At 46.4% G+C, this 22,145-nt stretch overlaps 1 protein-coding gene across 1 annotated transcript in view; it reads left to right on the top strand.

The window, feature by feature from the left end:
- The first annotated feature begins 16,324 nt into the window (after positions 1-16,324).
- Positions 16,325-22,145, top strand: part of ST8SIA1 (ST8 alpha-N-acetyl-neuraminide alpha-2,8-sialyltransferase 1) — a 146,931-nt gene continuing 141,110 nt past the window's right edge. The window contains exon 1 of the mRNA XM_064155939.1: positions 16,325-16,720. Within this exon, the coding sequence (XP_064012009.1) occupies positions 16,479-16,720 (242 nt within the window). The 5' untranslated portion in view covers positions 16,325-16,478. The remainder of the gene's footprint in view (positions 16,721-22,145) is intronic.

Raw genomic sequence — 22,145 nt, 5'->3', positions numbered from 1 at the left:
CCAGAGTAAACATTCCTTGAGAAATAACAACAGGAATGCAAAAAGATGTATTTAAATGGAGAACAATTTGAGTGTTGCTCTTCCTTTGCAGAGTAATTGTCCATGGAACACAGGAGCAATTTTTCTACAGCTTTGTGATGTTACTTGAGAAGGGGGAAAAAAAAACCCATGCATTCCAATGACAACCAAAGATATTTTTGGCTGGCTAGGCACAGATATAATTCATGTGATTTGCTTGAATGGTATAATTATATATTAATTTTCATCATGTTGCCTAAATACAAATGCAAGTGCCAGAAACAGAAGAGTGAATTGGCAGCCAATGAAATACAGTTAACACTCAGAAAATATCTCAGACTAAAGTAATTTACAGATTATGACAATGAGTGGGAGTGAAGCAGCAAGAGGAAAGGAAAATATAATCTATGAAGGTGCCAGGAAATCAAGTTGAATACAGATTTTACTTCTATTGACCTTTGGAAGTCCCTTCCAACCCAAACAAATGCATCATAGAATCATAGAATCAACCAGGCTGGAAGAGACCTCCAAGATCATCCAGTCCAACCTAGCACCCAGCCCTAGCCAGTCAATCAGACCATGGCACTAAGTGCCTCAGCCAGGCTTTGCTTGAACACCCACAGGGATGGTGCCTCCACCACCTCCCTGGGCAGCCCATTCCAATGCCAATCACTCTCTCTGTGAAGAACTTCCTCCTAACATCCAGCCTATACTTTCCCCTGGCACAACTTGAGACTGTGTCCCCTTGTTCAGTTGCTGGTTGCCTGGGAGAAGAGGCCAACCCCACCTGGCTACAGCCTCCCTTCAGGTAGTTGTAGACAGCAATGAGGTCACCTCTGAGCCTCCTCTTCTCCAGGCTGCACACCCCCAGCTCTCTCAGTCTCTCCTCACAGGGTTTGTGTTCCAGGCCCCTCACCAGCTTTGTTGCCCTTTTCTGGACATGTTCCAGCACCTCAACATCTCTCTTGAATTGAGGAGCCCAGAACTGGACACAGTACTCAAGGTGTGGCCTGAGCAGTGCTGAGTACAGGGGAAGAATAACCTCCCTTGTCCTACTGGCCACACTGTTCCTGATGCAGGCCAGGATGCCATTGGCTCTCTTGGCCACCTGGGCACACTGCTGGCTCATCTTCAGCTACTATCTACCAGTACCCCCAGGTCCCTTTCCTCCTGGCTGCTCTCCAGTCACTCTGTCCCCAGCCTGTAGTGCTGCTTGAGGTTGTTGTGGCCAAAGTGCAGAACCCTGCACTTGGCCTTGTTAAATCTCATCCCATTGGTCTCTGCCCACCCATCCAGCCTGTCCAGGTCCCTCTGCAGGGCTCTCCTACCTTCCAACAGATCAACACCTGCTCCTAGCTTGGTGTCACCTGCAAACTTACTGATGCTGGACTCAATCCCCTCGTCCAGATCATCAATAAAGATATTGAACAGGACTGGGCCCAGCACTGATCCTTGGGGAACACCACCAGTGACAGCTGCCATCTGGGTGTGGCACCATTCACCACCACTCTCTGGGCTCTGCCATCCAGCCAGTTCTTGACCCAGCACAGAGTGAATCTGTCCAAACCATGAGCTGCCAGCTTGGCTAGGAGCTTCTTGTGGCTGACAGTGTCAAAGGCTTTGCTGCAGTCCAGGTAGACTACATCCACAGCCTGCCCCACACTCACCAGGCAGGTAACCTGATCATAAAAGGATCAATTGCGTAGAGAGGCACAATTGGATGGCTTAAAGAGCAACTGGGAAGAAATATGCTGCTCATGAAAACCAGACTACTTAATTTAAGTAAGACACTGCAAATGAAACACTCACCTGATACAGAGATAACAGAGATGCCAATGAAATCATGAGTAATTGATATCATGGTAGTTACTTTATTTTTGAAATGTTTAAACTTGGGTTAATTGGCGTCATTAGAAAATTGAGCTAAGTGAATTAAGTGCACCTAAGTCAGGGCATAACTCAATATCAATCTAGGCTGGGGGAATGATGAGATTGAGAGCAGCCCTGCAGAAAAGAACTTGGGGATACTGGGGGACGAGAAGCTGGTCATGAGCCAACAGTGTGCATTTGCAGCCTAGAAGGCCAATAGCATCCTGGGCTGCATCAAAAGAAATGTGGCCAGCAGATGAAGTGAGGAGGTTCTGCTTCTCTGCTCTGCTCTGGGAAGACCTCCCCTGCAGTGCTGCATCTAGCTCTGGATCCCTGAGCACAAGAGAGACATGGACCTTCTGGAGTGTGTCCAGAAGAGAGGACCAAAATGACCTTCATGATCAGAGTCAATGTAGCCCTGGGCAGCCTGATCTAGTTGGAGGTGTCCCTGAATACGGTTGGGAAGTATGATCTTTGAGGGTCTCTTCCAACTCAATGCAACCTGTGAATAGGTTAGTATACCACTGTGCAGTGCTTGAATGCTCTTAAGATAGCAGTCAGGAAAAACAGACACACTGAAAATCAATTTAAACTCTGCAAGCTCCTTATTTTTTCTTTCTTTCTTCACATTGTAAGATAAGTTTCAGTCCCTTGGTAGAGTTTGGTCTACTAGATCCTTGTTTTATTAGAGGCATTGATGGGTAGTCAGTTCAGAAATGTCTTCCTGATTTTTTCTGGGTTTAATGTACTCTTCCTATGGTTTCATAATATTTTAGAGCTATTATGAGTCATTTGAGTTGTGAGCAATTAACTCTTCTGGAAATCTGACTCCTAAGGATGTCTCACATTGAATAATCATAAGATGAGTCACTGAAATAACTTGGAAATATTGAGAGTTGATCACCCCAAAATCTGGAGTTGCTGAGCAGATGATGGATCAAAAAAAAAAAGACCACAAAAAAGTGTATTTGATCCTGGCATCAGGGTCGTGCAGGCAAAGGAAAAACATGTGCATTAATCTAGATGACACCCAAGGCAGAGCAGCAAAGGTTATAGTTAAATCCTAGGACTGATTTTTTTCCAGACTGTAGCCCTTCTCCGTGCTCCAAACTCAGCCATCACAAAGGTTCTAATCCCAGTGGAGAGAGTATCTCCTGTTACATCAGTTCTGTGCTCACATGAACTGTTCCTCGCAGGTGCATTTAGCTGTTCCTATACATTGATTTTGCTGTTCAGCCTCCAACAACTACCTTATCTTTGTAGAACTACAGACACAGACAAACAAAACTCCCGACTTGCCATCTGAGGAATTACCTGTTTAGTCAGCATTTAATAAACAAATAATGCAGACTTGGCAAGATGCAAACATTTATAACTACTCTAACTGCAAAACCCAGCACAATATTTGTTCCAATAATAGGTCTCTGCAGCAATGAAGTATATGCCTCTTTTGCAGGGAAATACTTTGTCAGTCAGATCCACAGTCATATGTGGGCAGAGTTGTGTTTTCCTTCTGCTACTGAAGAGAGGCTTTCAGCTTTGCCACAAATCTCAGGTGTGTGAGCACATTTTCCCACTAAAAATCCTTTCTTCCATTCTCCTTCAGAAGGAAGGAGGTGGTTGGTATCCGGATTTGTACTTAGTAGTATCACCCCCTGGAACTGCTTCTTTGCTGTTAGTGGGACACCACAATGTCAAACGCAGCTTACTGTCAGAGAGCTGCGACAGCTGGGACTGTAAGATAAAATTCCCCTCTAAGCCTGGAGCCAGAGCACAGCCAGCACACCCCTTCACTCGCTCAGGCCCCTTTGGAAGCTAGCAGCTTAGGCACTGAGCTCGTCCTGGGGCCTTTCCAAGGACAAGTTTCATCAATTTCCAGTGTTTGCTGCTATAAATCACCAGCCCTGGAACAGAGAAAGCACTGGCAATGTTGTAATAAAATCTCTTTGGAATGCCTGTTCTCTGCTGCTTGGGAATAGAGAGTAGGTGATGATTGCATTGACATTCATCAAACTTGCTATGAAATAACCACCATAGCAGCTGTAAGAGCTCTTCTTTATACTCGTGACCTAGAAACAGAAGCTGAGTGTAAACCCAGTTCAACCCTCGAGGTCTGAGGCAAGTATCTGGAGAATTCGTCATCAGTTTAGAGAGATTCACCACAGAAGTTTCTTTTTCATGTTGTGTTTGCTTGGAGTCCCAGGCTCCTTCACTTGGCTACTCTTCAGAGGCCAGGCAGCTGCCTTTAAGAACCCATAGCTAATGATTTCATTTCTATTTCCTTCTCTGTAAAGGCACAGCTCTAGAAAGAGAGATCCATCATTCTCTTTTTTTTCAGCTTGTGGTTACAGTAACTACAGTTAATAGCTTCTGCTGCAATTCGGAGCTTCCTGGACTCTCAGTATCACAAAGCTTAGTGGTTTCATGCAGTTTTCTTAAGTGGCCTACATTCCAAAGCTTCTCCAACTACTGCTGCCTTGGGAATCTGATGAACAGCAGTTGAGCATCTGAATCTGCCCAGCTGCAACTGAAGAAGCTGGAGAAGAGTGAGTCTGGAATCTCAGTTGCTTAAACTTTGTCAGTCTCTTTTCACATTCTGTTTTCCTAAGCTGCTTGTGCTAGGTACCAATACAAAGGCCTTTCAGCCAGGGGTAAGATCCTCCCTGTATTCCTTTGTGGAACAAGTTTTATGTGGCATGTCACAATGTCTGTTTGTTTTTTTTTTTTTCCCTGAAGACAGTTTGAGGCTGATGTCAGCTCTGTTTGACTCTTTAATAAAAAGACATCTTTCCATGCAGGCAGTGACTTTGTTTATTTCAGTAACTGTTTTTTGTGTTATCAATGTGTCACTGACTCTGTTATCTGAATTGTTTGGAGTTCAGACTTCTCTTAATAGCTGCCTGTCCCTTTCAGTTCAGCAGAGATCATGATGGTACAAACGCACTTGTCATCTTGGTGGAAGGGGATATGTGGCCAGGTGGCTACTTAATTGCACATCCCTGGTTCATGAGGTCTGTTATCCTCTCTGAGCATAAAATGCAATTCTTTGTGCAACATTGTTCACAGATTCATGGAATGGTTTAACTGGGAAGGGTCTATGAAGTTCATCTGGTTCCAACCCTCCTGCCATGGGCAGGGACACCTCCCACTAGAACAGTTTGCTCAAGGACTCATACCACCAGGGAGGGAGCAGCCACAACCTCCCTGGGCAACCTGTTCCAGTGTCTCACCACCCTCACTTCCTCATCACCAGTCTAAATCTGCTCTCCTCATTTTCAAACCATTCTCTCTCATCCTATCACTACAAGCTTCTGTACAAAAGTCCCTTCTCAGATTCCTTGTTGGCCCACTTCAGGTACTGGAAGGTTGCTCTAAGGTCTCCCTGGAGCCTTTTCTTCTCCAGGCTGAACAGCCCCAACTCTCTCAGCCTGTCCCCACAGGGGAAGTTCTCCAGCCCTCTGATCATCTTCATGATCTCCTCTGGACCCACTCCAGCAGCTCTTATGCTGGGAGCAACAAAACTGGACAAAGGTCTCCGGGGGGGATCTCAGCAGAGCCAAAGGGGCAGAACCCCCTCCTTGTCCTCCTGCTCTCCCTGCTTTGGGTGCAGCTCAGCACACAGTTGCCTTCTGGGCTGCCAGCCACCATTGCTGGCTCATGGTGAGTTTGGCACCAACTGACACCCCCAAGTCCTTCTTCTCAAGACTGTTCTCAAGTCACTTCTCACCCAGCTTTTATTTGTGCTTGTGATTGCCCTGACCCAGGTGTGTAGGACCTTTCACTTGGCCTTGTCAAACTTCATGAGGATGGCTTGGTCCCACCTCTTCAGGCTAAACTGCTTAAGTTGTATTTCTCACAAAGTGAATAGCTGGGCTGAAAACTACACTGGTCTGTAAAACAGAGAAGAATAAAATAAGGCTTTGTTCATATTTCTGTTCCCAGTCAGCTTTTGCTATCTATTAGACTCTACACCACCATCTGGTTGAATAAATGACTTGTGAAACTAGCATTCCAGATGACAGATACCACAGTGTGACATTCTGTAAGACAAAGTAACCCATCTCTTGTGTTTCTTCACAAGGGAGAAAACTGTTATTTCTTTGCCTTTCAAATGTTTTGCAGGACTGACCTTGAAAGCAGAAATTGTCACTTGAGAAAAACAAGCATGACAAAGCTCTCAAGCTGAAGATGTCTGTGTGTCCACAGTCCCTGTAACCTGGGTCCATCATATTATTAACTGATAACTGTGAACAAATTCCTAGGATGTAAGGTGCAGACAAAGCTCAGCAGAGGAACAGGAAGATTCCTAGCAATGGTTCCCAATTTTTTTTGACCATTTGAGCTTTTAAATGATGTGTAAAATCCTCTTTGGGCAACATTGCAGGTATTTGTGTGAGGCAGCCTTTCCTTAGAAACCTTAAGTGACAGGATACTTTGTCTTCCTTCACTGATCATAGAATCATAGAATCAACCAGGTTGGAAGACACCTCCAAGATCATCCAGTCCAGCCTAGCACCCAGCCCTAGCCAGTCAACTAAGTGCCTCATCCAGGCTTTTCTTGAAGAGCTCCAGGGACGGTGACTCCACCACCTCCCTGGGCAGCCCATTCCAATGCCAATCACTCTCTCTGTGAAGAACTTCCTCCTAACATCCAGCCTATACTTCCCCTGGCACGACTTGAGACTGTGTCCCCTTGTTCTGTTGCTGCTTGTCTGGGAGAAAAGACCAACCCCCACCTGGCTACAATGTCCCTTCAGGTAGTTGTAGACAGCAATGATTGTGTGACTGTCATTTACATCTGCCAGGATTTATGTCTCTTAATTTTGTGACTTAACCCATGTAATTAAAAAAAGCCCAAACCAAAACTCCAACCCCCCCCCCCCCCCCCCCCCCAGTGCATTTGAAAGCAAACAATAAGATGTTATTTGTGATGGATATACACTGCTCAGAAAAAAAAGCCAAGGAGAGGTCTGGGGAAGGTGTAGAAGCCTTTAATTATCACCTAGCACAGAAAAAGAAATATTTAAAATTAATAATTACATTCTTTAATATTTTTTCTTGTTTCATATCTACCTACAAGTGGGCAATCTGTGTGCCAAATTTTGCTCTTACCTTCATTATATTTGAGGAGAGACAAACTTTCGCTGTTGTTTGCCCATTAACCCTAGTTCAAATTGTCTGTCTGGGGCCCAGTGAAGTGATGCTGCATGTCTGTAGAGGCCTTAAAAAAGATACCCATAATAATCTTCAAGCACATGTTAGTTGTCAGTGCGCCCAAGAGTTTCACTTAGCTGAGTTGCTCTGTAATTTGTGCCTTACAACACTGCCCTAGGCTTGAAGAAGCCTCTGTTCCAAACCAAACTCACTCATCAGTCAAATCTCTCAGTTTCCCTCTCCATTTCCCCTTCTAAATGGGGATAAGGGCATTGAAAGCAGAGAACAGTGAAAGATTACAGAGCCCACCACTGCTGACAAGCATGTGCTGACCACCGTAGCCACAGAGGCTGGGTGGAGATCTGGTGCTCTGTCTTGACATGGCACTGGGGAGAACGGAAGGCAAGATGGAGACCTATTGCTCTGTTCTTCATCTTATCACCCACAAGGTTGCCACCCAGAGCAGTTACTCTAAAATTAAGAAACACTTCGTGCAACTACTAAAGGAACAACAGTCTGACCTTAAGGAGTGCTGCCCTGGCTGCAGTCCCACCCAAGCATGCTGCACAGTAGTAGGTAACAAGGCATAAATATTCCAATTTTGTATTTTATTTGGAAGAGAACAAGAATTTGATGACAAACAAACAGGACTCCAAAAAGGAACATCTTTTGGCAAGATTTGTGACCTTGGCTATGCCAAGTGCTTCCCTGGGAGATCAAGTGAGCAACTGCAATCATATTTTAGAGCCGTAGAGCTCTTCTGCAGTTTAGTGTGTTTATCACCCACAATCTTAGTGTTGCATGTAAATAAACTGCACTGTTCATGCACCCAATTGCTTCTTTCAGATGCAGCAGACAGGCTCTTCACGCACCTGCTGTTGAGCCTGTAGTCATGGCAATAAATGACAGGACCATTAAGAGATAAGTCCAGCTGCCCTTGGTCCCCCTCCTCTCTGAGGAGTGGCTGGAATGGAAGGGGAGTCATCTCTTACCAAATTTATTAATCTTTTACCAAATTTTTCTACCTCTAAATGCAACAAAGGCTAATTTTAACTTTCTTTTGGGGAGAAAAATACAAAGCACTTAGGAGACCTGTTTGAGAGGTACTGGTTCTGGCTCCTGTGCCTATCATTATTATACACAGATAGGTTTCCATTAATATCCTTGCAAAATCTGTTCTAAGGCCAGCATGTATGGTTTGTCTTACATAAACGGGCCAATGGAAAACTTGCCTGACAGAAATCTGACATGTAACCCAAACTCTGCATAGAACTCAGCAATTTCTGCACAATTTCTGCATCTGAAGTCTCATTCTAACCAAGCTATTTCATTTTTCATCACTAAAGACTTGCCTTTTGTTCTAAGTCAGTTTTCCATGTGTACTGTACAAGTGGGGATTTGATTTTACCCAAGATCCTGCACCCTTCCGAGCAATGGGGCATGCTCAGGGCCCAAGTGATTGCCAGAGGGGGCCACGAACAGCCAGAGTGCCTGTGAGGTTTTCTTTTAGATGCTCATTTGTTTAGGCTTCAAAGGTTGCAGCCATCCTTGCTGAAACTTCTCTTGAAGCATTTCTTCATCACCAGTTTTCCCTCTAGAGATGGACAACTGAATAGATCATACAAACTAGACCTACTGTTGCTTCCAGCTAGGTTCAGAAGCAGAGAAGGTCTTCTCGTGCTTCACATAAGTTCGTGTTTTTCCCTACAGATAGTTATGGGTCATTTGTTATGGGAAAGAAAGATACAGCAACAACATCAACAAACGTTTTCCTCTCTGCTTTACTCCCATGCACTTCATCCTAGTCTAGAGGGATTACTCCTTGTGGAACTAAATTTATTATGACTCTCTCTATGTCAGATACGACCTTCTCATGAACAGGCATCCCACAACCATGCTAAATTATAATTGATGGCTTCCTGGTAGCAACAGCTCTCTTCAGAATTTCAGCAAACGTCAGACATGAGGTCAAAATTAGTTGGAGTGCCCAAGGAGAAAGAACTCTATCGAGGGAAGTGCTTGCTTTCTTAAGACATGTGTTTGAAGTCTCAGAGTGTGCATGTTCCCTTAACACTTTCAGACACATTTTATTTCCACTTTAAATGGTGCATAATAAAATAGGACTCCTCCAGCCCCAGTGTTTTGGTGTGCATAATCCAGCAAGTCTCTTACTCTCTTGAGTAGCCTTTCTCTTTGTGAGTAAACTCCTTAATTTCAGCACAGCTTGCTCCCATTAGTAAGGACAATTCATAGAGCTGCTCAGGGTTTGGGTTCACTGCAGCCTGTTCACAGGTTCAGAAAGGCTGCTGAATTCATCTAGCCCCAGTAATGTCTGTTCATACATGCAATGTAATTTTTTTCCTCTGCAGCTGTACAGCTGTTCTTCATAATCAATTTCTCAGTTTGGAGGAATTAAGGTTTGTAATTAGAGCTTCTCCTAGACTCTGATGCTTTACAGTAATTACAGGTCTGCATTGGAGATTTCTTTTCCTTTATTACAACCAGCCAAACTGATGGGACCCAATTGTACTGAAGGTCAAACCTTTAAAGGACTACAATAAACTTACTGTGATTTATGGATGCATCTACTTCTAGTGGATAAAGCTATGCTTGTTGTCTGAGTATCCATATATAGCTTTGACAGGAAGGTTTGGATCTGCACTCTGAATAGATGCATGATGATTTTGAAAGGCAGCTTCTTGTAGTGTGCATAGCAGGATTTTCACCCAAAATTTCACTATGCTTCCCTATTGTCCCCTTACTGGTGCTCCTGCCCACCCATGTCTTCCCATAGGCACTTTTACATATATTAAAACACACTAAAATTCTATCCTGAAGCCAGCTATGGGACAGAATTCTGGACTTTACAGCTTTCCTAGGGATATTATAATGATCTACAGCAGTGATGGCAAAGTCATCAGGAAGTGCCCATGCCCCTCTGTTTTATGAGAAAATCTTTCTGCACAAAGCCAAAAAGCAAAGTGCCTGTGGAAAATGGCTTGCTACATTCCATCTTACCTACTCCTGCATGTTTTCACTCATGTTCCACCTTGTTATCAGCTAATGTTACTGGTCACATAGAAAGATGTTTTGAAGGTCTTTTCAGCACTGCTTGTAAAAAAGGCTCTCTGTTTCAGAGAATGAACTCTGTCTTTCATCAATAAGATCCTTTCCCCCCCCTATTTTATGCTTCTTCCGTGTGCATTCTGTGCAGCTGGATGACTGCAGATGCCACAGCAACGATATTATTACGATCACATATATGAGAGGGGAAAAATGTGTCAAAATTAGTCATATTTTTCCTAAGGCTAACTTATACAGCCAAGTAAAAACAGATTAACTTTTGGACACCACACCTTTTAATACGGATATTAATATTAATTTAATATAATAGTGATAATTCTCCCCCTCCAGTAGGACTATTTCAAACTGTCTGTCATATAAGAGTCTTAAATCACTTTATTGGCCAGAATGCACTTTTGCTGGGGGCTTTAAACAGAGCTTCAGGGTAAAAGCTGATAGAAGGAAGCATTGTGGGAATTTGGCCACAGGTTTTTGTATGGGCTACCGTGTGTGCATTCATAAAGGCATTTACACTGTTGGTGTTATTCTTAGAGAGTGAGATTCAGATGCCAGTTTTTCAAACTGTATCAATAGAAGGAATGCAGAGAAATCAGACTGTTCAAAGGCAACACCAAACAAAACCTGACAGGAGACAATGCTTGAGCATTTTGCTGCTCTACATTTGGTCAAAACACATACCACAGGACTATTTCCAGCAGCGGGGAACAAGGGCTGCTACTCAACACTAAGTACCGACTTACTATGTTTTTTCAGCTCCCTTCTCTCCTAGAAAACAAATCCACCTTTCACATAGACTCTATTAATGGAGCATGAAATGCTTGCAGAACTGAGGGCACAGTGTAAAGCAAGGTATTTTGGTCAGGTGGCAACTGAGAACAGATTCACCTTGTGGGTATCTGGCATGATAACAGTTTCATCAGCTGAAAGGATCCCGTAGACCGAAAGCTGATTACAATGCAACTCTTCTGCTAAATTCCGCAGAGTGGAAAGTGAGTGGGCTGCAGAAGTGGAGGGGACAGCCCTGTTGCTTTGGAGGCGAGACGGCTTGAAAGGGAGCAAAACCAAGGTAGCAAAGGATGCGGTGCAGCAGTATAGGATTCTCCAAATGAAAGAGGGCGAAAACTGGATGTTTGGAAGCATGAAGCTCAGTCAGTGGTAGGTCGTTTGGGATGGGGGTAAGGGAAGGAGAAGGCGCTGCTTTTAACGCTCCAGCGGGAAGCGGCGGAGCAGAGCGGCAGCGCCACCCGCAGGGGCGCGTCGGGAAGCGCAAAGCGGAAGGGGCAGGGGGCCAGCTGCGATGTCCCCTGGGTTATCGTGGATGCACTCACCCGTGAAGGAAAAGTCTTGTCGTGGCTGTGGAGAATAAGCAAGCACTAGAAAACGGGAGAAGAATTCTGCCGATGCCTTTCAGAGCGAAGCCGGGAAACCCTCGACGCTGCTTTCTTTCTGACGGGTGGAGAGCGACACACAGCTCTGCTGCTTTTCAAGGCACCCCTCGTCAAGAACGATTCCGTTGGTTGGGTTTTTTTAGTGTAGTATGGCTTGCATACGGGCCATGCCCAGAGCAGCCCCAGCCTTTCTGGCTAGGGATTTTAACTGGGAGCAAAGTAATGGAGGTGAAGTTAAATTTCACCACTCAGTTCTCACTAAAATGGAGCAGAGTCATGCCTGAGTTTCCATGTTCTGCTGCGATTTAAAGACATGAGTTGTTGATTTCTACATCTTCTCAATGATTGCCACCGAAGTACTGTCGTGGTTTTTAAAGACAGCAACAGAAATTAAACCCTCAAATTAAATTGGAGTAAAAATACAGAGTTATATTTGGACAGAGATACAGAGAAGAGACATTACAAAGCAATTACCACATCCCTGGCAAACCCCCTTGGCTTTTCCCCCATCCCAAAATCTAATTCTAATGCTCCCCAGTGCTCCAATCCCCCAATGCCTCTGCCATCCAAAGAGGCCTAAACAAGCCTCTGGAGGCCTACTGCTTACATGTTCTTCCTGATAAAGTGGCTCCTGCCACACACACAGGGCAGGAGGAGAAGGAAAGGAGAGCGAGCTGACCTTGTTGTGGGTTTATAAAGAGGTAGCAGAATTACAGGATTGAATAACAATCTTCCAGTCCCCAGAAATTTTTTAACCCTATAGTCTCAACCTGGGACAAGTACTTAGGACTATTTGCTTGAAAGTAAGATTCATGTTCAGCAGTTTAGCCTCACCTTCCATTTATTCTCCATTTATTCTCCACTTGGAATTGTTCATCTCAGCTGAAAGCATTGGTGTGCTTCTCTTCAGGGCTCACTGATAGAATGAAACAACACCAACTGATAACACTTCCTAGAAATGGTAAAAGACCTAGGTTTGACCTTGTGTATCTGTAACTCCCACCTGGACAAGAGCAGAACAAGGTCAGGCATGTTCAGTTTTCCGTGTCAAGTCAATATCAGCATAGCAAGCTCTGCCTCTTCTCTGTCTTGATCCACCTGGCTGCTCACAGCTATTGGGCAGGACATGGTGACAGAGTTACTGCCATGGCATTATACAGACCACAGACCGTTCTAAATTCAGTCAACAGCCCAGGGGGCTTCATGCTGAAGTACATTCGGAAACAGAAGAGGAAAGGTTTAGGAATATCTCGCCGGTTCACAAATAAAAGATATTCCCAAATCTTGTGTCTCGTTGTGCAAGAGTAAAAGCCCTTTAGCAAAGAAAGAATCTCTCTGCTGTGGTACTCAGGGAAGGATCACACCACCTGAGAAATGAATAAATAACTCTTAGTTCTATTTCCACTTGCATCATTGCAAGCACTTTGGGCAGGGAGAGACCAACAGTCATTCCTACTTTCTCTTGTTCTTCTCCACTTCTTGGTTTCCCAAGCAACACCGAGCCTCTGCTTTGTCTCTTGTCAGCTAAAGGTGAGCAAAGAGGCAAAATCTAATTTGGGATTCAGTTTTTCACTTTTCAGTATTTTTTAAAAAGTTGTGTTATTTTTTTTTTAAATGAGCCTAGCTAATTGTGTTGTCATTTATTCTCCAGAGGCAGAATGGATCTCTCTGGTTTTAATAGACGTGACTGAATATGTTTGTGGGTTATTTTACTGTTGGTAAATAGCTTCCTCACAGACATGAAAATATTTATCCTGCTCAAATGTGGTTTTGTTTGTTGGTTGGGCAAAATGCCTTGCTCGGTGCTCTTTCCCACTTTGCCCAGAGAAAGCAGCTCAGATGCTCTAGACAGCTCTAGCATACAAGATGCGAATGAAAACAATGTTTTAAATGCAATTACAAGTTTCTGTCATTTTTGTGTTCATTAGACATTACAATGTTAATATTCTTTTTGTCAGTGTATGTTTCTACATAGCAACATGCTGTGAAAGAGAAAACGTTTTCTCTTCTCTCAAAAGACCAAAAATACATTGAGATATCCAAGTTCATTTTCTTACTGAGAACTAAGCGGTATTTGTTTGGGATATCTAGCTGAACACATTGAATAAACAGCCAGCTAGTATTTATGATTATGTTATCACTGCCCCATGGTCAAGACACGCTAAACTGTGTCAAACCTTCATCTTGCTTTCCTTCATTCACCCCACTTTTTCACCCAAGCTTCCTTCAGTCATGAGTCCAGGGGAAGTTCTGCGCATTTGCAGAAAGAGCTGTGGCATTTGGAGTTACCTGTTTTCAAACTCAGTAGTTGTTTGACTGAACCTCTAATTGCTATGATGAGCATCTTTACCCACATATATATATATATATATATTTTTTTTGCTGGCCTTTAATCACTGTGCTTTGGAGAATTTTAGCATTTGACCTTTGTAGTACTTCCCTCCTCATCATCTACAATGGTCAACGACCTCAGCAGGATGTGCTGTGCTGACACGTCTTGAGCTATCAATGTCTCCTTCTTACCTTGAGCCTCCTAAGTTCAACATGCTCAAAGCTGTCTCCTAGTTACTACTCACCCTAGAAAGCACCCAGAGTAGCCAAATGTCTGTGTGTTCCTGAAAGTCTGGAAAGCTGCTGGCTACCAAACTATACAAAACTCTTCCCAGGGTTCTGTAGGAATCCTCAGTGGGTCATAGATCATAGAATCAACCAGGTTGGAAGAGACCTCCAAGATCATCCAGTCCAACCTAGCACCCAGCCCTATCCAATCAACTAGACCATGGCACTAAGTGCCTCATCCAGGCTTTTCTTGAAGACCCCCAGAGACGGTGCCTCCACCACCTCCCTGGGCAGCCCATTCCAATGCCAATCACTCTCTCTGTGAAGAACTTCTTCCTAACATCCAGCCTATACCTACACTGGCACAACTTGAGACCGTGTCCCCTTGTTCTATTGGTGGCTGCCTGGGAGAAGAGGCCACCCCCCACCTGGCTACAATGCCCCTTCAGGTAGTTGTAGACAGTAATAAGATCACCCCTGAGCCTCCTCTTCTCCAGGCTAAACAGGCCCAGCTCCCTCAGCCTCTCCTCATAGGATTTGTGCTCCAGGCCCCTCACCAGCTTTGTTGCCCTTCTCTGGACATGTTCCAGCACCTCAACATCCTTCTTGAATTGAGGGGCCCAGAACTGGACACAGTGCAGGTGTGTCTGAAAATGCTTGAAAACAAACTGATGGCACGGTAGGCAGCAGTAACTCAAGGCTTGGGCTTTGAAAGCACTGCCTCTGAAATCTTCACGGAGCGAAGCTGAACACGTCTCCCATGTTTCAGCTAGCCTCATTACCAAACAGAGCTGCTTTCTACTGCTGTGTTGACATGAAATGGTCACACTCTCTCTGCTGATTTAGTGGGACTGAGGGCCATGCATGCAGCATCTATTCTGTGGGACAGGTGGTAGGTTTCTAGAGGCAAGCGTCAGCTGGGCATTGCTGCAGGTGTGCAAAACTCCTGCTGCTGCTTCTGGCTTGGGGATAGTCTATCTGCCCACTTTCCCATGCTCTGGGCACTGTGGTGACAACCTCAGCTGGACCGGGATGCCAGATCAACACAGAATAACAAAACAGTAGGGACTTGAAGGGGGACATCTGGAGATAATCTAGTCCAACCCCCCCTGCCAACAGGTATGTCTACAGCAGGTTGCACAGGAACACATCCAAGGGAGTTTTGAAGTTCTCCAAAAAAAGAGGACTCCACAACATTTATGGACAGCCTGTTCCAGTACTCCAGCACCTTCAAAGTAAAGAATTTTGTCCTGGAGTTCAAGTGAAACCTCCTATATTCTAGTTTGTACATACTGCCCCTTGTCCTATCACTGGGCGCTGCCATTGGGCACTGCCCATGTCCCACTCGAGGATATGATCCCCGATTTGTTTTCCTCAAAGACTCAGGCACAGCAGTGGGTACAAGCTGACATCGAGCTGCTGCTTTGGTAGCCGTGCTGCTGGCTGCAGCACGTTTTTCTTCGGGCTTTGATGTACCCCTGGTTCGCTAGATTATATTAAAATCTGGCTATATTAAAATCTCATGGGATATACTTTGGTCGGATGGGCACGATGATCCCGTCTCCTAGGGATCCCCGGTTCCTGACTTGAATCTAGGTTTGAGCGCCGGGAACACGCCAGGCGCGAAGCCCACCCGCACACCTCACAAGGCGACGCGGACGCGGAGCGGGGTCAGTGCTGGGAGAGAGGCAGCAGGGCCCCGCGCTCGCCGCCGTCAGCGGGTTGGGTGACTGTGTCCGCCAGGGCGCGCCGGAGAGCAGCGCGGCTGCCGCCGGGCCCCGGGGTGCCGGGGCAGAGAGCGGGGCGCCAGCAGGATGCCTGGGCGCCGGTGGTGAGCCCGGAGCGGGACTGACCACCTTCCCTCCGCTCCGGCTCGACCAGTGCCTGCGGACAAGGAGGGGAGACAGCATTGCGCGGAGCCGCGCCGGCAGAGCCGAGCGTCGCAGCACACGACTCTCCGGCTCCCCTTCCCCTCCATTCCTCCCTCTGCCAGCGGCCGGGGTGTGGGTGGGCGGGCGGGCGGCGGGGCTCGGAGCACCCCGCAGCTGGGGCGGGGTGGAAATTTACCGAGTCCGTCCGCAGCGCGGCTGCGAGCGATAGAGAAAGAGGCGGAGGGAAGGAGGGAGGGCGGGGAGCGGCGGAGCATCGTCTGGCGGGGAAAGCGAGGGACCAAATGACTGTGAGGAAGGGCGGCAGCCGCCACCGCCGAGACAGGAGCCAGCCGCGGCGTAGCGGCAGCAGCCCCGGCAGGAGACCCGACGCCCGCGGGGCCCGGTTCTCCCGTGGCGAGCTAGGAGGCCATGGCGGCAGGCGGCGAGAGGCAAGCAGGTCGCCTGGCTTAGGGCGCAGGCGGCGGCGGGGCTGAGGCGAGCCCCCCGCCCCGGGGCGCCGCATGGCGCGGGCCTGATGCCGGAGCGCGGCCCGGTGCCGCGGCGGCGCTGCGGGTGGAGGAGGATGGCGGGGCTGGCGTGGAAGTGGCCGCGCACCCGCTTGCCCGTGGGGGCCAGCGCCTTGGGCATCTTCGTCCTTTGCTGGCTCTACATCTTCCCCGTCTACCGGCTGCCCGACGAGAAGGAGATTGTCCAAGGGGTGCTGCTGCAGCAGGGCAAGGCGTGGAGGAGGAACCAGACTGCGGTCGCCCTGTTCAGGTAGTGCCATGTGCGGCCCAAGGGCAGCCGGGGACGGGCAGCCGGGGACGGGCAGCCGGGGACGGGCAGCCGGGGACGGGCAGCCGGGGACGGGCAGCCGGGGACGGGCAGCCGGGGACGGGCAGCCGGGGACGGGCAGCCGGGGACGGGCAGCCGGGGACGAAGCAGCGGGCAGCGGGAATCCAGCTGGCGCTCTCCCCATCCCGCCAAACCCCAAACTTTATATTTTGCTATCACTTCGTTTCTCCGCAGCAGGCGAGGTACAGGCAGGGCCTCTCAGGGCGAGTGAAAACTTTCTGGGTGGCTCTTTTTGCTGCGGAGAGGAGAATGGGCTCGGCGCGGGCGGATAGAAGCTTATTTCTCATTGCAAGGAAAGAAGCCCATGTTGGATACCTTTCCCGGGAGGGCTGAGGTGTCTGAGGCTTGCAGTGTTGCCTGCACAATAGGATGCTCCTCGCTTTCTGGATAACCTGGCCGCCCCTCTAGCTGCTGACAAAGCGAGGGGCTTGGAGACTGACTTGGCTTTGTGAGAGTGGCTGCCAGCTTGCTGCCAGACAGCTGAGCGTGTGGGGTCTCCCTGGAGAGCTTAAGGACATGCTTGCTCGAGTGTTCGTTCCTGTCAGCATCCTCTTTCCAAGGAACACTTTGGAAGCTCGGCGCTGGTCGTTGAGTGTGTGCAGCTTATTAAAGAAACCCCGTGAAAAGGCACCTTTTTCCTCTTTTCTTTTGACGCGGCTGGGAAATGGCGATAATCCTTGGAGCCTTTTTCACCTTCTCCCGCTGCTCAGGAAAGGGGGAATGTTGCAGTCGGGGTGCCACGTCTGATAGAGGTGGAGAACGAGGTCCTTACGGCAGGGCGGACTTTGTTTGAATGACCCTGGCTTAAAAGCGTGTGAGGTTTTCTCCCCTTCGAACATTTCTCACTTCTCAGTAAAACGCAGGCTATTAGAAGAGGGGCCGATTTGCCTCCCTTTCCTGGAGAATAGCTGCCTTCGGTTTTCTCCCATCCTCTAAATAGCAAAACATCAGAATAAGCAGTAATCAGACTGCCTGTGAAAAGGCCCAATTTCTTTAGCGAATGCTAGAATGAATGAAATACCAAGTCCAAGCGACTGGGTTTTTGTTTTGTTTGGTTGGTTGGTGCTTTGTTTCGAAGTGCTGCACAGCTTTATTTGATGTTCTTCAGTGTTTTTTGAATATAACTCAACTTGAATTTATCATGAACGGGAGCCAGCACATGATTACTTAGTATCTTGTCTGCTGGAATAACAGAAACTTTACAGTTCTTCAGAATCAAGCTTGCGGGAAATAAAAGCAGTAAGAGATGCTAAGTGGGCGTGTGCTAACATCTTCTCATTGGGTAGGCCTGGAATAAGCCCTTCCCGTTAATACAGAGCTAACTGTAAGGTACAGATACAGGATCCCTTTCCCAAAGTGCTAACACTAGAAACTATGTTGATCTTCTCATATGCCAATTCACCTTATATATATTGTGCTACAGCTGAACATTTTTTGGGTAGATGAATCCTGATAAATATCCTTAGAGGTGCTCTAGGAAAGGACGTTGTAGAGAGGTTGGTGCTGGTCTCTTCTCACAGGTAATTAGTGATGGAAAAGAGGGGATAGCCTCAAACTGCAACAGGGTGGGTTTAGGCTGGACATTAGGACATTTTTTTTTCACAGAAAGAGTGGTCAGGCGTTGAAACAGGCTGCCCTGGGAGGTGGTTGAGTCACCATCCCTGGATGTGTTTAAAGGTCGTTTGGATGTAGAGTTTGGGGGATATGCTTTAAGGGGTGAACTTTGTGCAGTAGGGTTAATCATTGGACTTGATGCTCCCAGGAGTCTTTTCCAACCAGAGTGATTCTGTGATTGTGTGAAGCAGTTTGATGTATTCTTTCTCATGTTTGTAAATTGAATGTTGTTTGGAAATTGATAATGCTGCTGCAGCTTCTGTTAAAAACAAAAAAAAATTAGGCCATTTCTACCATATGGTTTGGAAACAAAAACTCTGCATGGCTCGTCAACTATTCCACTTGCCCATATGTTTTTTCACTCCCTAAGCATAGTGATTATCTCAGAGATGCTATTGAAGAGAGTCTCTTGCAATAAAAGGAGCTATTGTTTCTTGTCTGCGTCTCGTGATGAGCTGGAGCCACGTTAAATATAATGAGCTTTAAATCAATATGCTTCAAAAAATAATGATTTTAAGAGTAAATATGCACTGGGGATATGCAGTGAGTATGCCATAAAAATTAAATAATTGGGATGTGGAATTCTGTTTCGGCTGTGTGAATATGCTTCTCCTAAAATATTGATAGAAGGTTATGAAATTGAAGTCCACTTCAGGTAAGCTGCCAGATATTGTGAGGTGATCATCAGAAACAGTGTTCTGCTCTTGATGATGGTCCTGCTCTCTGTCCTGCAAGAGCACTGTGACAGCTCCAGGTGTTAGTTTCTGCTGGAAGCAGACTGTGAATGCGAGTCTATTTCAGTGGGGAAGGAGGTGTAGAGCTTCAAAGAAATCCTGTATGCTGACTTCACAGAGTAATACAGTTTTCCACAGTTGTTGGTTTTAATAAATAATTAATATTTTATTATTTAAGAATGACATTAATTGCCATTCTTTTTACCCCTACTGTCACAGACCTTTGGTTTCACTCAGTTGTGAAGAAGAAATTTGAATTTGCCTGCACTAAAAATCTATGAGAAAGTGTAGACTTTAACATTAGTGCTTTGTGTGATTAGGTGGCATTAGTGGTGCTACACAGATGTTTGAATAGCCAGGCTCTTGCTGCACAGAGAAAGTATCTCATGACTGTATCCATCTCAACCTGTAAACTCACTGGACTTTCACTGGTGAAGCAGATTATCATTCCTCAGTAATTGATTGTCTTGGGTTCTAATTCAAATTCCCAGAGACTCTAATAAATTTGACAGACCCAATAACAATTTGTAAAGTGCCCTCCCCTCTTCCCCCTTCTTTCCCAAAGGTAGGGATTAGATATAGGGAGAGAGAGAGAGAGAGATAAGCACAGCCAAATAAATCAATCTCACTCCATTTTGGAAGTTAAAAGGAAAAGTTTAACAATAACTTAGAAAGGTATTGGAGGTAGGGAAGTTTTCAAAGGATAGGGAAGGGAAAATAGCAGAATACAAAAGGAATAAATACAACCCGAGTGGTGCGATGGTGGCTTTGGCTGCCTCCTGGCTGCCCCGCGGTGTGCTGGTATGCAGGCAGAGATGTGCAGTAGTGTGTGTGGCGAGAGAGAGGGGAACAGGCAGCCCCTCTCCTTTATAGGGCAGGCAGTGGGGGGAGTGGGCTAACCCTCACCTGGAGCGTGGGCTAACCCTCACCTGGAGCGTGGGCTAACCCTCACCTGGAGCGTGGGCTAACCCTCACCTGGAGCGTGGGCTAACCATCACCTGGAGCGTGGGCTAACCATCACCTGGAGCGTGGCCCACCCCTGGGGAGGGGCCAAGACCCCTAGGGTCAGGTTCAGGGTTACTCCCCCTGGAGTGTTAACCCTATACATTGATCCAAACATATTTTTCAAACCTTGCATGTGCTGTTTGCCCTTTTTTCTTCTGTATATCGATCAAAGGTAGCTCCACAAGGTAACATCAGGGCCAGTGAAAACACCTGTGGTAACTTGCGTTGAACCTTGGCATCTGAGTGCTGATACCTCTGCAATTTCCGCTGCCCCTTCCTCCTCTGCTCTCTGCAGCCAGAAACCACATATAAGGGTCTGACCTATGTAGACTCTTCCTTCTGCAAGGACCCTGACTGTCCTGAGGCTTGTGGGATGATTTGCATGAGGTTTTTGTGTTTTGAGTATGGATTTGCAGAAAAGGTTTTCAAATACCACAGATTACTGCTTTTAAAGTGTGTTGCCTTAATGCAACTGTGAATGAGGACAGTTTGTGGTATTAGAAAATCAACAGGATGAAGCCTTTGACCCCAGCATGAGTCTCTGTTTAAAGCATGCTTATAGCATTGACTCTTCACACACAATTCCCATGAGTAAACCTGGCATGATGAGTGCCTTCAGTTCTACTGACTAGTGCAGTGGGTGTCAGCAAGAGCTGCTTGCCTGGGATCTTAGATGGAATGGCTGATCCTGAAAAGCCTGAGAGTGCAATTGAGGTTATTAAGAGAGCTCCTGGTCCAAATCCTTACCTTAGTTTAATATAGCTTCCTCTAACGTCTTCCGATTCAAGGCATTCAGAGCTGAGTACAGCCTACTAGCAAATTATTGGGATTATCATCCTTTGAATGTCAAGACACCAGTGGCTGAGTGTAATCGACCTCTCTGTTGTCAACATCTTGTCTCTTGAAATCTACAGTCCAGTCTGTCAGTCAAATGGCAAACTGCCTAATCTTGAGCTACAAATACAACTGAGACCATCATTAGAGTCACTAATGGCTAACGTATCTAATTTACCTGCAGTATAATGGCTTGTCATCCTCAGAGATGGCTAAGGTCATTGTGATCTAAATGTTTTTCCAGATTGCTTAAGGTTTTTGTAAGGGCCTAGTGCTGCTTAAATTATTTAGGTGAAAATGTTGTTAGCAGCTGCTTGTTATTACTGAAGTAAATGACAAACAATAATGTCTTTAGGATTAGTTTATTTTAAAAGACTGCAGGTTGATTAAAGGCAGAGCTGGATTTTTCATCTGGATTATGAGCTCCATACAGCTACACATCCTAAGTGTTCTTTGTTTATCTGACACTTCTGTTGCCCAGAGGAGTGAGTCTCCCTGTGAGGAGCAGTGAGCTTTTGACTGTCGTGAATCCCATTGAAAGAACTGGATGGCAATTAGTGACTTAAAGGTTCTTCACAAAGAGATGGGCAGTCTTGTCTGTAAGGCAACAGAAAGGTCACCCTTGAGATTAGTCTTATGTTCTTTCTTCTGCTGCAGCAGTTCTGTGTGATGCTAGAAGGTCACCCTGGGTTTATTTTTGGGGTGGCTTGGTTGAGCTGGTGGCAGATGCCTTCTGTGAACACAGTGTCCGTGACCTGCTTCTGGGCCAGAGCATCTGCTACAGCTTGGCTTAACTTCCCAGTTCTGTTGTCCCTTGTGTCCCTAGAGCCACACTGGCCATGCTTATGTTGGCAGGTGGCTTCTCCATTAGCTTTTCATCAGATTTGGCCTCTTGTCCATTATCCAGTGACAGAGAGGAGAAGCTAGTAGCCTGAAATCACACAATAGGGTCAGTGTCTGAGCTAGACAGAATACCCAGACGTGCTGGACTCTGGTGCTTGCAGTGTGGATGTGGACAGACTGAGTGAATCTTTTAGTGTTAAGCTTTCTTGTGTCTTGCAAAAATAATGCTCTGTTGGCACTGTGAGCTGTGCTGGAGGGCATCTTCCCACTGTAACCCTCTCTGCCAGCTGCTCTCTGCTAGCTGCTCATGTCTGTAC

Source organism: Pogoniulus pusillus, chromosome 15 (assembly GCF_015220805.1).
Source record: "Pogoniulus pusillus isolate bPogPus1 chromosome 15, bPogPus1.pri, whole genome shotgun sequence".
NCBI lineage: Eukaryota > Metazoa > Chordata > Aves > Piciformes > Lybiidae > Pogoniulus > Pogoniulus pusillus.
This window is presented reverse-complemented; position numbering and strand designations above follow the sequence as displayed.